General features: G+C 42.1%; 1 protein-coding gene across 1 annotated transcript in view; it reads left to right on the forward strand.

The window, feature by feature from the left end:
• The first annotated feature begins 983 nt into the window (after positions 1–983).
• The window catches only part of XK (X-linked Kx blood group), a 44,887-nt gene continuing 31,552 nt past the window's right edge, over positions 984–14,318 (forward strand). The window contains exons 1-2 of the mRNA XM_025439776.3: positions 984–1,353; positions 8,811–9,073. Coding sequence (XP_025295561.1) covers positions 1,109–1,353; positions 8,811–9,073 — 508 coding nt within the window. The 5' untranslated portion in view covers positions 984–1,108. The remainder of the gene's footprint in view (positions 1,354–8,810; positions 9,074–14,318) is intronic.

A 14,318-nucleotide genomic window follows, 5' to 3' on the forward strand; every position in this document is an offset into this window, starting at 1 on the left:
ATATTCTATTTGTGTTGACATCATTTTCCCAAATAGAAAAATGACAGCTATGCCTTACGAATGATGGATTCACCTAATTTCTGCAGGGAAAGGGACCTTGGATTATTAAGGTCTAATCCCTTATGGAACGGGTTAGGACCCGAGTTTTAGAGAGATTTAGCGACTTGCTCAAACTCTGAGGGACAAGGGTGGGCTGCGCCCATCCTGACGTTCACAAGGTTGTCACAGGTTCAGAAAAGGAATTACGTTAGCGCTGGGGGCTGGCACACTAGCAAGTAGAGGTATGCCTTGGGCTAGAAAGCCGTTTCCTTATTAGGTCCTGGTCTTCACCCTGTGCAAAGCTAGTCACGGTTACAGAGGAATAGATTATGTAGGCAGTTTTTCCAGGAGAGGCGGCTTTGGCTCCTAAGGATTGTCTCTGAGGCTCTTTCCCCACTGCCAGCAACGTTGTAGACCCCCGTATCTGCAAGACTGAAGGGCATGCTCCTTTGGCCCACTGAAACGGCAAAGCCCGGGTACAGGACTTCACACTCGTACTTTGAAAAGCATCTGTGTGGTCTGGTTATTTTTAAATGACCGGAAACGTCGGTCCTTTGAGGAATTAAGCGTTCTCTAGGCTCGCAGAATAGAGACGGGGATGGAAAGGCGTCCAGACCCGGATTCTGGGCCCTACTGGTGGCAGTTTTTCAAAGGAACGTGAACGCGAGCGCGGGCAAAGGGCTCTAGGACCCAGAAGCTGAGCGCGGGGCCAGCGGGGCCCGCCGCAGCCGTTGGGGCTGCGGCGCCAGCAGTCGCAGGGCGCAGGTTCGCGGCCCGCCAGAGGACCGTCGCCGCAGAGACGCCCGCGGCGGGGTTGCGCGCGGGCGGCGCACGGTGCGCGTGGGCGTGTCTCGGCGGGGCCGCGCTCCCCGCCCCACCCCAGTCAGGCCGGGTGCCCCCAGGCCCAGCTCCGGCGCCCCGGCCTGCGGGCCGCCCCCTGCCCTCGGCGGGCAGCGCAGAGCGCGGGAGCAGTCGGGGGCCGGGCATGCCGGGAGCCCCTCGGGCCGCCGCCGCCGCCGCCGCCGCCGCCACAGCGTCTGCCGCCGGTACGCGCCGCTGACGCGCGGAGATGAAATTCCCGGGCTCCGTGCTGGCGTCCGTGTTCCTGTTCGTGGCCGAGACGACGGCGGCGCTGTACCTGAGCAGCACCTACCGCTCGGGCGGGGATGGCATGTGGCAGGCGCTGACGCTGCTTTTCTCGCTGCTGCCCTGCGCGCTAGTGCAGCTCACGCTCCTCTTCGTGCACCGGGACTTCAGCCGCGACCGCCCGCTCGTGCTGCTGCTGCACCTGCTGCAACTCGGGCCGCTCTTCAGGTGCGTGCGGGGCCCCCGGAGCCCCCTCCCCCTGCCCCGGCCGAGGGGGCGGCCTTCCGGGAGGGGCGGGTGGCTGCACTGGGTGCCGGGCCCAGGCCGGCCCGCCCTGCTCCTCGGCCCCACCGTTCCTGTCACGCGAATGCGACAGAATCCGGGGAGAGTGGGAATAAAGCCGGGGCGGATCGCGTTCCCCTTAGGTCCTCGCGTATGAAACTGCCAATATGCGACTGAACTTGACCAGCAGAAATGGCAGTTGCATATAGTTCGACCCCACAAAACAAAAGGCCTTCCTGGGGTCAGGTGGGCTCTGGCAGGATTGGCTTGTGTCGTGACAAACCCTGAGGTGTGTGGGGGCTCAGTCGCCTTTAGAGCAAAAGCGTGTGCAGATTCTTAAATTTATCAAACACGCGGAGTTTCCTGGGTGCCGGGCACTGTTCTGAGCGCTTTACAAATATTAATTTATTTAAATTCTCATACCGAGCTCTAGAAATCCACGCATCATTCTCTTGGCGTGGAAACAGGGTTGTAGAAATGCCTTCCGGCCCTGCCTAACTAACAAACATAGTCACTGAAGCTGGAACACAGTGTGCCATGAAGATAGAAACTTGCAGTTCGTTAAGAAAAAAAACAAAACAAAACATTAGTGACATTTCTAGAAATTAATTTCGATTAACACAAAGCTAGTAGAATGCATGGTAGTGAAGTAGACTGGCTTATCTAAGGGCCATGGAGAGAGTTTAAAATGTGTTATTTTGACAGCTTTCAACTCTGTAGGGAAACCAAAACAAAGGATTTTTATCTATATTAGAAAGCAATTTATAATATTAAATTAGACACAGGTGATAGACAAATTGGGAGAGATAGAAAGGCTAGAGCTCAGCTGCCAGAAAATTCAGAAATTTCAGAAAATTCAGATCCCCCAGGAATCTTTCCCTACCAGGCAGTATTTTCCCCACCCCAACACACACATAGACAAAAAAGTCCAGTAGCAAGATAGATTTTAGAGAGCACTATTATGAAACTTGGCACTTCATATTAAACACAGCTATCCCAGCTGACTCTTAGAATATTGACCTGTAGTTCACAGTCAGGACAAACTTGGTGAACAAGTCTCCCAGGCTCCAGAAGCCACAGAATGCTAGAAAGGAAGAAAAACAGGTATACTTGCGGAACTTAAATGTTGCTACTGACATCTAAGAGCAAGAGAAGAGTTAGGGAAAACAAGGAGCGAGAGAGGGATTTTCAAAGGTGCAACTTGGAGCTATTTAGTGAGGAGTTAGTCCTCCCTGGCCAAGTAGGCCACAGCATCCTGAATGTAATCCCGCTCAGTAAAATCAGTGTGATCTGACTTTGGGCAAGGCACTCATCGTTTATTAACCTTGAGAAGAAAACTCCTTGCTTATGATGTTTAATTGGAGCACCCATGCTCTATTTTTTAAATATTTTATTTATTTATTCATGAGAGAAACAGAGAGAGAGGCAGAGACACAGGCAGAGGGAGAAGCAAGCTCCATGCAGGGAGCCTGACGTGGGACTGGATCCTGGGTCTCCATGATCAGCCCTGGGCTGAAGGCGGCGCTAAACTGCTGAGCCACCGGGCAGCCCACTTATGATGTTTAAATGAAGTAACAGGTAAAAGGGAACTGACAATTCTCAACGCAGCTTGCGCTAGATGGTTTGGTAGGTGCTTAGATCCCTCAGGACACTGAATCCTCACCATGAAGTAGATGTCACTGTTCCCACTTTATAGATGAGGAAAATGATACCCCAGACGATGTTCACAAAGCTTCTTAGAAATTGAGTTCAGTTTAAAAAAACAAAAACAAAAAACGAAAACAGAGTTCAGATAACGACTTCAATTGCTATCCAGGTGAGTGATCTCTATCATTACTGCCATTTGAAATATTTCTAAATACTGAGAGTTATCCAAGACAAAGCTAATGACATGATGGTATAAAAATAGGATGGCACATATAAACCTGAGCTCAAGGAAGTATACCAAGTTGTAGAGAGTGGTAATTTCTGTATGACAGAGTTATGGGCGGTTTTAATTTTGTCCTGGAAAATATAGAAAAGTACATCATTTTCCCCTTTATTATATACTTCTCTACATCTTTCAGTTTTTTTTCATCTTTCAGTTTTTTTTTCTTTTTTTTTCTTTTTTTTTTATCTTTCAGTTTTTATAGTAAAAACATTTTAACTTTCTTTAAAAAAATTTGGCACTTTGAAGAGATAACTTCTCAGCTATATAAAAGGTTTCAATACCATAGAAAGACCTACTTGCAGAAAATTCTGAATGGGTCATTGTCTTTTTTGGGGAAAAACAAAATAAAACATAAAAAATAAATCAACAAATCATCCCCTACTGTCAGCAGGACTCTTTTATTCTAATGCAGCTGATTTCTTTCTTTCTTTCTTTTTTTAATATTTTATTTATTCACGAGAGACACTAAGAGAGAGGCAGAGACATAGGCAGAGGAAGAAGCAGGCTCCCCACGGGAGCCCGATGCTGGGACTCAATCCCAGGACCCCAGGATCACATCCTGAGCCAAAGGCAGACTATCAATCACTGAACCACCCAGGTGCCCCTGCACCTGATTTATTTCAAGGAGATACTTCACCCATGATCTTAGAGCTGAGGTACACAAAACGTGAACCCAAACCTCTTAGCTTCCAGATTAAGAGAAAAGCAATTTGCTGTTACGTAGTCACATGACTTAATATCTTATTGGAAGTTTTCCCTCCTGACAGTTTGAGTCTCTTTTAACTCCAAGATAGCAGCTTTACTTAAAGATCAAAATTATTTCCCCCAAACAAAGGAGAGTCATGGTATGTTTCTTTCCCCTTCTTACTTATTTGACTCACTAATATTTCAAAATTGTTTTTGGAAAATGTAGCTCAATTTATTTTTGGTGGGTACTAACTAGCCAAACTCATGTTCTTTTTAGGTGAGATGCTGTTTTTGAGTTTACTCAAATCTTCACTGCATTACACTGTAATGATTATGGGCTAAATATTAAAAACTAGGCCCTGTTCCTTCTTTCCTTAAGGGAAGCACTGGGAGAGCATCGTATTTCATTTATCGGTCTTCTATTTGAAACTGGAGGATGCCTGGGTGGCTTAGTGATTGAGCACCTGCCTTTGGCTCAGGTCATGGTCCTGGGATCCTAGGATCGAGTCTCGCTCAGGTTCCCTGCATGGAGCCTGCTTCTCCCTCTGCCTGTCTCTGTCTCTTTCTCTGTGTCTCTTGTGAATAAATAAATAAAATCTTTAAAAAAATAAAAAATAAAACGAGTTGTGGTTTGTGTGGTTGTTTCCTTATTAAGGTTAGGTTTGAATGATTGATCATTGAATAATATCTTGAATTTATTTTTTGGTTTTTTTTTTTTTAAAGTTTTTTTGTTTTTTATTTATTTATGATAGTCACACAGAGAGAGAGAGAGAGAGGCAGAGACATAGGCAGAGGGAGAAGCAGGCTCCATGCACCGGGAGCCCGACGTGGGATTCGATCCCGGGTCTCCAGGATCGCGCCCCGGGCCAAAGGCAGGCGCTAAACCGCTGCGCCACCCAGGGATCCCTATTTTTTGGTTTTAAGGATGATCTTATTGTGAATGATAATAGATATTCTGGCAAACCAGAGAGGGGAAAACAACTCTTAACAACAACAAAATCTATTTATCGTTGTTTTGCAATCATGTTAATTTTATTAATTAATTGGGAGAAGGGATAAATATAAATGAGTTTCAAGTTCAAGGGATTTCCCTCCATTTTTATTTTACTGGTATCATGAGGAAAATCTGGGTTTATTAAAATAAAAGCTAAGAAGTACTAGTAATTTTTTATAGAACATTGCAAAATGATTCATCATAGTATTTCTTTGTATAATAAGCTTTCAAAAGACTTTAATAGCCTAAATTTGAAGAGCTTTTTTTTTCTTTGTTTGCAAAGTGCTTTTATGTACAGTATCTAGTTCCATCTACTATAAAACCCGGTGACCTGTCATTTTCTTTTTTGTGACAGTGGAGAAATTGAGGTTCAGGGAGATTATGCAAGTAGCTTTTCAAAGGGCACTTGGCACTTTCTATTTAACCAGTTTAGTTCTTGTATAGCCTCATCGAGCATGTGTGTCACATGAAGATAACATGGTGTATAGGAGATTATAGTCAGTATTTCATTTGAAAATGCGTTTTTATTAACTGCTTTAGAGGGTCTCTGGTACCATGGGTTATTTGTGCAGAAACTAACAAGCATGGTTTCGGATAAGGAATAAAACTCCTTCCACTGTGACACTTGAAAATGGGGCAAAGTGAAAAAAAAAAAAAAAAAAGGATCAGCCTGCTGATTTTGTACATCATGGGTTGGCAGACCATGCCTCACAGGCCAAATTCCCCCACTACCTATTTTTGTAAATAAAGTTTTATTGGAACACAGCCATGCTCATTCATTTAATGTATTACATATGGCTGCTTTTGCACTGCAGTGGCAGAGCTGAGTCGTTTCAATACAGACTGTGACCTGCAAAGCCTAAAATATTTACTCTTTGTAAATACAGAAGATAGTTGCCAATGCTTGGCCTGCATGATACTGAAAAACAGCCTTGAATGACTTTGATGAAAATATTTAATTTAGGGCTATATTTAGACCATCTCTCAAGCAAAAAAAGAAAAGAAAGAGAGAAAGAGAAAGAAAGAAAAAAGAAACACCACATTTGGAGTAATTGGATGAGTCTTGCAGAATTCCAAGAAGAATGGTAGTTTGTTTCTTATCAGTTTTCTTAACCAGTAGTGGCAAGTAGTGGAAGTCTTAGGACCATACACAAACTTACTAAACACCTACTATGTGTAAAACTCTGTGCTGAGATAAATGTATTAATTGGGAAAAATAGTGGATTACGAAGGTGTCCCACTTGGGCTTCAAGGCCACCTCTGTGAAAAGCCATTCTGGAAGCATCTATGGTCCCTATTGGAGACACTGACATTTCAGTTTGTCCACAATTCTGTACATGCTTCCTATTTAATCCAGCACCTTCCTCAGAATCAAGAGAATGGCTTTCTCCTCTGAACCTTTATTTTCATTCATCTACCTCTTAGCACGTGCTGGTGTTTGGTTGATTGTTTAGCCTTTAAACATTCTAAGCCTGATTTGATTATTCATGTAAAACATATTTGTTGTTGAAAGAACAGAAAACAGGTACACATAATTAAAAAATAAAAAACCTCTATTTCGACTACCTAGAGAGAACAGTTTTCACCATTTTATTGTGTATCTTTACTCATATTTTTATTGCAGTAACTGTTAAACTATCTCTTGGGGGGGGGGGAATCCCTGAATTGTGGTGTTTGCTGGTTTCTGTAATGTAAATATTCCTATCATGGCCTATTTCAAGGTACCAGTTTTTTAACAACTGGCCCACATGATTAACTGTTTAACAGTCTCTTGAGTCAGTGTGAGCCAAATCAAGCATTCCAGTGTTTATGTGTGATTTATATGTTTTCATATACATAATTTTTTTTTACAAAAAATGGAATTTTCTATGTATATTATATTCTAATTTACTCCTTTCACTTACCAAATAAACATTTTTATGTATTAGTAGATGTAAGTCTATACTATCAATTTTAAGACTGGGTAATATTCCATTGAATATATGTTTTTTGATTTATTTAATCTGTCTTCTGGTCTATGTTGTATGAAGTTGCTGGGCCTTGGGATCCCTGGGTGGCGCAGCGGTTTGGCGCCTGCCTTTGGCCCAGGGCGCGATCCTGGAGACCCGGGATCGAATCCCACGTCGGGCTCCCGGTGCATGGAGCCTGCTTCTCCCTCTGCCTGTGTCTCTCTCTGTGACTATCATAAATAAATAAAAAAAAAGAAAAAAAAAAAAAAAAAAAAAAAAAAAAGAAGTTGCTGGGCCTCAAATAGTTCTTATAGATTGGAGGTTTTTTTCCTCAGAGAAAATTCACTTGGATTAGTTGAACTTGAACTCATAACCTGTACTTCATTATTTTCAGTTGAACAAATTGGCCCAGGCCATTTTACCTGTTTTTATGTACTATATTAAAGTGTCTGTGACCCCATTGGACAAAATGTAGCAGACAAACCTGTCTCCCCCACCTTCTCTCTCTCTCTCTCTCTCTCTCACACACACACACACACACACACACTGCTATGTACCTTCTTCCAGGAATAAATGAACAAAGACAACAGTCACAAAATATGTTCACTTCATACTCTTGCATTTCCTTTCTTACATCAAGTTTTATTATTTAAAATTATAAATGTATTCTTGTTGCCATTGTTGCCTTGGGTGAGAGTACAAAGTTAACAACTTTCAATAAAATAAGTGAAGCCATAAAACCTTCTGGCGGCATTATAAAGTTGTTATAAAATTGCATGTTGGGAGAAAAAGTCCTTTAACAATTTTTAAATGTAAGGCCATGAGCATTTTTCTTATTTGAAGGAAAACCCATTTTCCCCCCAACATTTTATTATGAAGAATTTTCAAACATACAGAAGACAACATGAAAGAATTGTACAGTGAACACCCAAGTACTCACCACCTAGGTTCTACAGTTAGCATTTTGTTTCACACGTCTATTCCTCCCTCAATTGATCCCTCAATCCATGTGTATTGCATGTGCACTTCAAAGTAAATCACGCACATTGGTACTCTTCCTCTCTTTGCTATCCATATCATTACCTAGAGAAGAAAATCTAATTTTAAAAGCCAGGTACTCGGTCAGTCTAGAAATGTGACTAGTTAAGGCTCCATCCTTAGGGTAGGCTTATTCCATAAACAAGGCATAGCTGACAGACCTCCAGACAGGATTGACTTTAGTCACATCCCATAAGGGTTTATGAGAGCCGAGGGCTAAGTAGTATATTGTGGTCTTTTAGGAGAGTGCTAGATGGCATGCTGCTCTGTGCTAGGGGATCTCCCAACCATAGCTGCTGCTTTAATTGAGGTGATACAGGGCATCTAGTGGATGTGGGGGGAAAATATATATGTATATGCACCAATATGCTGTATTACTTTCATAACAGTGTGGCACAGTAGATATTATCTCTGCTTTATAATTGAGGGAAACGGTTCAAGGGTTAAAGAACTTGTCCAGGGTTGCACAGGTGCTAAGTGTCATGAAAGGAAATTGAACATTCTTCTGTGGCTCTGGAGCCTGAACCACTTCCCATTCCCTACTTGGTTTCCTTCTTCAGTGGTCTCTGATGTCATCTCTCAATTAGGTTCACACTCATTTACAGTCGACCTGCCGGAGGGCCGCAAGAGGGCTGACTGCATGCTCAGAACTCCTTGCAGTGGATGATTTGAGAGAAGGGGCTATAGTCCAGAGTAGCCAAGTCAAAGCTTTGAGAATCAGGCTAAGTAAGTGTAAACAAGGTAACTGAGAAAAGACAGAATCCTGTCTGCCTCTGATTATCATGACTTGCTGATTTGTTTCCAGGTGTTTTGAAGTCTTCTGCATCTATTGTCAATCAGGCCACATCGAAGAGCCTTATGTCAGCATCACCAAGAAGCGACAGATACCAAAAAATGGCTTTTCAGAAGAAATTGAGAAGGAAGTGGGCCAGGCAGAAGGCAAGCTGTTCACGCACAGGTCTGCGTTCAGTCGGGCATCGGTGATCCAGGCCTTCCTGGGCTCAGCTCCTCAGCTGACTCTGCAGCTGTATATAAGCACCTTGCAGCAGGATGTTACTGTCGGAAGATGTATGTATATTTTTCATTTCTGCCTGTAGTCAGGGGTCAAAGTGTGAAATTCATACGTGCATTCGGTTCTGAGTCTGTGTTCCAGTTAACTAAGCTCAAAGCTTAGTTAAAATAATAAGTGTTCATTTTGTTTATGAATCTGCAGTTTGTGCAGGGTGGCCCAGAAGGGCTCACCTGTGCTTCACTGTACATCAGCTGGGGTGGCTCAAAAATGAGGGGCTAGGATCCACTGAAGGCTCATTCTCTCACATTACTTATGGCTGATGCTGGCTGTTGCTGAGGGCCTCTGATCTTCCCCATTTCATCTCTCTATGTGGGCAGTTTGGGCTTCCTTCCAGCATGGTGGCTGCTTTCAAGGGAAGTCAGTGTTCTGGGAGGAATGAACTGGCAGGTGGAAGAGTATCACCTATGTGGTCCAACTCAGAAGTCATGTGACATTATTTCTGCTGGATTTTCTTTGTTGAAGCAGTCAGGAATCCCATAGAGGTTCAAAGGAAAGGGAGGGGAGGAAACTCTGACTCTCCATTGGGAATGGGAGAGTTCTGGAAATTCATTGCTGTAACCATTTTGAAAAAAAAAAAAAACAGCTTGCTGTTGGCTGAAAATACACTTGTCAGAAGCTGGACTTCTTTGGATTTTGCCTCTGTCATTCAGTGATAGTTCTAAACCAGCTGAGACCCTTGGTTGTCAGGTTCTGGAATCAAGAGCACTCTCCTGTCTTCTTAAAGTTCTTTTTTTTAAATTTTTATTTATTTATGATAGTCACAGAGAGAGAGAGAGAGAGAGAGAGAGAGAGGCAGAGACACAGGCAGAGGGAGGAGCAGGCTCCATGCACCGGGAGCCCGATGCAGGATTCGATCCCGGGTCTCCAGGGTCGCGCCCTGGGCCAAAGACAGGCGCCAAACCGCTGTGCCACCCAGGGATCCCTTCTTAAAGTTCTAATAGGGAGCTTGGCTCTTAAACGAACACAGTTCTCTAACCTTTGGATTGTTCTCACATCATCAAATTGAGGGCAGGTTTTGGTTAAGCCAGATTTTTAAAAAAACTTCTACATGCCTAAGACACAAGTGAAAACCTTTATATGAGAAAAGGAAATAACTCCTCCCAAATATTAATGTTATAGGCAAATGAAAACCAGATATCTTGGTAAGTTTTACTATATAGATAAGCAAAAATGAGTTAAAAGCCTTAAGTTGAAAAAAATGCACATTTAAGGTAACACGGGAATTGGAATTGTAAAAAATAATCACTCTTAATTAATCTTGCCTCCCTCAGTATTATCTTCCTTCTGCTAAGGTTAGATTTTACCATCTAGGCTAGCTGGTAAAATGGCTTATTTATGGCAGGATCGAGTATTTGCACATCACAACTTATTCAGGTTACCTCAGAGTGACTGACTCTTAAGATATATCAGGACCTTAAGTTGAGGTCTTGAACCTCGGTACATTAACATTTATGTGAAATGCCTCCTACGGCTGTCTGCTCCCAGGCAGACCGTAGGTACTCAATAAATGTAGCAGCATCCTTATTCTCTAAGGACTTGTAACTGGAATGGGTCTTGACCAGGTTGAGTCCTCTGCATGCCACTCTACCCTTTTCCTAGGTCATTGTTTTTCCATGTGACAGGGGCGTAGCAAGAGACCATATGTGGTGATAGCCTCTTTGATTTTGACAGGTAGATCCAGTTTTTATTCCCCTCAAGTTTTTGAAATTGAAGATTGTCTTTGTTGATCTAAATGAAGAGGCAAGGTTAAAATCATGAAAAGAGATGAGTTTAAGAATAGCAGAGGAATTGTAATTTGGGACTCATAGACTATAGCAAGCTACAGGCAAGTCTGCCAAAAGTCTGGGGTAGGCTGGATTTTTCGGCAGGGAAGGTAAAGCGGGGAGAACTCAGCTGGAGTCTGTTAAAATCAAAACAAGTAGAGACCAGCTTTAAAAATTCCCCAAGCAGCCAAAACCAATCCAGTCCTACAAACAAAGCTCAATTCAGCTCATTCTGTGAGACCAGCCAACCTTGGTCATTTCTTGTTTATGCCTCTGGGAAACCATAAGCAAAACTTTCCAAGGTTGATATGATGCAACCCCATTAAGAAGATTCCAATATTATCAGTTTCTTGGTAAATGCAGACATTTACAGGAAGGCAGTCTCTCAGTCCTTAAGTTTTGTTTTCCTTAGGGCACAGGAGTGAGATTTTCCATTTCATATCCTTGGGTTCTGTTTTAGATTAAAGTTCCTTCACATCCTTTTTGATCAAGATCTTTCACAGAAAACATTGCTGATCAGTTATGTCCTTCAGGCGTATGTATATTAATTTTTCTTAAAAGTATAGTTCTTTATAGGTGGATTGTACTGTATGTCCCGCAGAGCTGAGGAGGGTTGTCCTCAGGTGTCTTTTTCCATGGAGCTGAGGACCATTCTCAGTTGTCTTTCCTCACAGAGCTGAGGAGGACCCCATCCTCAGGTGTCTTGTCCCATGGAGGAGGGAAATGATAATGGCCTCATTTGAACAATAAGAAGATTGAAAAATGAATAATCTCAGGTCCAGCCCTTTAAGGTGGATGGTTTAGTTTCCATAGTTATTTTAGTTTCAGGAAAAGCTTTTGAAAGGAGAAGAATTTTATTTTATACATACATTTGGGAAGAAGACATTTGCTTATTAATACGAAACAGTAGAAATTTATTTAAAAAGATTAAATCAAAGACAAAAAGCCCAATGATAGTGAGTTATTGAAATGCACTTCTCAATCAGCTTCCCTAACTGCCTGTGTTTAATAGATCAAAAAATGTCCTGAAGTTCCAGGAGCTTGGCCAGCTTCGGCTAGCAGCTTGATACTGTCCTTCATTGTTTTTAGTTCTTGTGTTATTTTCTCTGATTTACTGACATAAAGACAACTTTCTTCTCCAAGTAGGATGCAGGTTCCCCCTGCTAAGCAGTGAGGAGGTTTTGTAGAACTACTTCTACAAGGTTGTTTGGGTCTGTTGATAGCAAAAGTTTGGACAGAAGTATTAAGAGTGGTGGACATGACTATAGAAAGATTGCAAATTGTTGTTGTTGTTGTTGTTTTAAGTTTCACTACTTCAGACCATGGAAGGAAGACTGGTAAAAGCATGCCCCCAACTTTTTCTGTCCACTGTAGGGTTATATGTAGGTATCCAGCCATAATTTTAACCTTCCCAGTTCCAACGTATCCTTTTATGTTGATAGGAGAAAGACCCTGCATTAGTAGAGGGAAGAATTTTTCTAGTTTTGGTATTTGGGGTAAGGCAACAATCCCTCTATATCCCTTTCAGTTGAAGGATAGTGTAGAATATATTTCTTCCACCTAAAAAGAAGTACCCACTGTCTTCTAAGGATAAGGCATAATTGGGTCCTTTTGCCCAGATTCTTTTCCCTGGAGTGAAAGAAAAGATCTCATAATCAGAAATGTAATCATAAAAAAAGAAATGCAATCATTTATACAGAGCACATGATCTATTTTACTAGCATTATGGGAATGGTTATGTGAAATTTCTATAGATCTGAAGTAACAAATGAGCTGATCTAGTATAAGTAAGATTTTGGTTGAGGTATGGAAGATCTCTAGGAAAAAAGTAAGTTGAATTAAGTTTCCATCTTTTACCAGATACTTGGTCAGTTTCCAGTGAAGTACCATTGAGTGGGAGCACATTAGCTTCCGACTTCCCCTTCTTACTGCATTTTTATTGCCCCACAATAGAGATACATTAATAGGGAAGATTATATAATTGTCTGGATTCCAGCAGGGAGTGAATTCATGTTCATCTAGGTCATATAAAATAATATAGTTAACAAATATTTACTGGGAGATACCCTAGAGTTTTGCCATTCCCATAGTTGCTTTTTTTTTTAAAGATTTTATTTATTTATTTATGAGAGAGAGAGAGAGAGAGAGAGAGAGAGAGAGAGACAGGCAGAGACATAGGCAGAGGGAGAAGCAGGTTCCATGCAGGGAGCCCGATGTGGGACTCGGTCCCCGGACTGCAGGATCATGTCCTGGGCCGAAGGTAGGCGCTAAACCGCTGAGCCACCCAGGCGTCCCTCCATCGTTGCTTTTGAAAGAAAGATTTTGGGTAAGAATCCAGACCTGAGTGAGAGTATCCCTTTATGAATGGAGGGTACTCAATGGGAAACCATAATATTTTCTGCCAGCTTACCAGAAGGATGGTTCCAAGGTACCAAAGGAAAATCCTACACCTTTGCCAGGTAGGTTTTGCTATCCTTCAAAAGACAGTGGCCAGGCCACCAATTCAGTTTCATCATCATGAGTATCATTTACTCTGGCACAAATCCGGAAATCATAAGTTTAGCAGAATGTGAGAGTTTTTGTAAAGTGGAGCTAAAAGGATATGTTAAAGCTAAAATAAAGGATAGTAGGGAAACTAGGGAAGAAACCATTGAAGTCCTGAATGACAAGATTAAACACAGAATAAGAAGAGGAAAAAAAAACTTAATACAGGCCTAATCCTTTTATCTTGGGTATGCTATTTCTGATGCTATCTGCCTCAGTTTCTAGAAATTTTCATTGTTTGATCATCAGGTGGTATGCCAGTCCATTCAGATTTGGGGCTTTTTTTCATGAGACACATGAATCCAAGAATCTATTCCTTGAGGTTTGGTTGCTCAGAGGTTAGTTAATAACGCCCCTGGTAGGAGCATTTCCAGTAAGGTTGAAGGGAGTCTGTTTGGAGATGTCTTTTCCAATAGATGAAGTATTCAGACTCTAAGGTGTGATGTTTGATGCTGTCATTTCCCAGGCGCTCACTATGGAAAGATTGTTCTACCAGAGCATAATTATTTTCTATGGACTTAATCAGGCCTTTGCAAAACTGAAGTACATCCCCCTACCAACCCCTTATTAGCTGTGGGTCAAAAGAAATGGAAGCTAAGCACATTGGTCATTCTATAATTATTTCAAAAGACAAAAGTTTATGTATCTTAAAGAGAATGGATCTAAGGTTTAGAAGAGCCAGTGATAATGCTTTTGCCCTGGGTATTTGGAAGATTTCAACTGATTTAGCTAATTGAGTTTAGCAATTCCATTTGTACATTTGACCAGGCCTGAATACTGAGGATGATAACACAGTGACACACAGCTGCCAAGCCGGCCAGGCAGCATAGATTTATCGAAGTATTTGACCAGTATAATGGGTTCCCCAATCACTATGAAGTTCAAAGGGGATTTCCCAAGCAGAAATAATCTTTTCTAGTAGGAATTTAAGTAC

The sequence above is a fragment of the Canis lupus genome, chromosome X (assembly GCF_003254725.2).
Source record: "Canis lupus dingo isolate Sandy chromosome X, ASM325472v2, whole genome shotgun sequence".
In the NCBI taxonomy this organism is placed as follows: domain Eukaryota; kingdom Metazoa; phylum Chordata; class Mammalia; order Carnivora; family Canidae; genus Canis; species Canis lupus.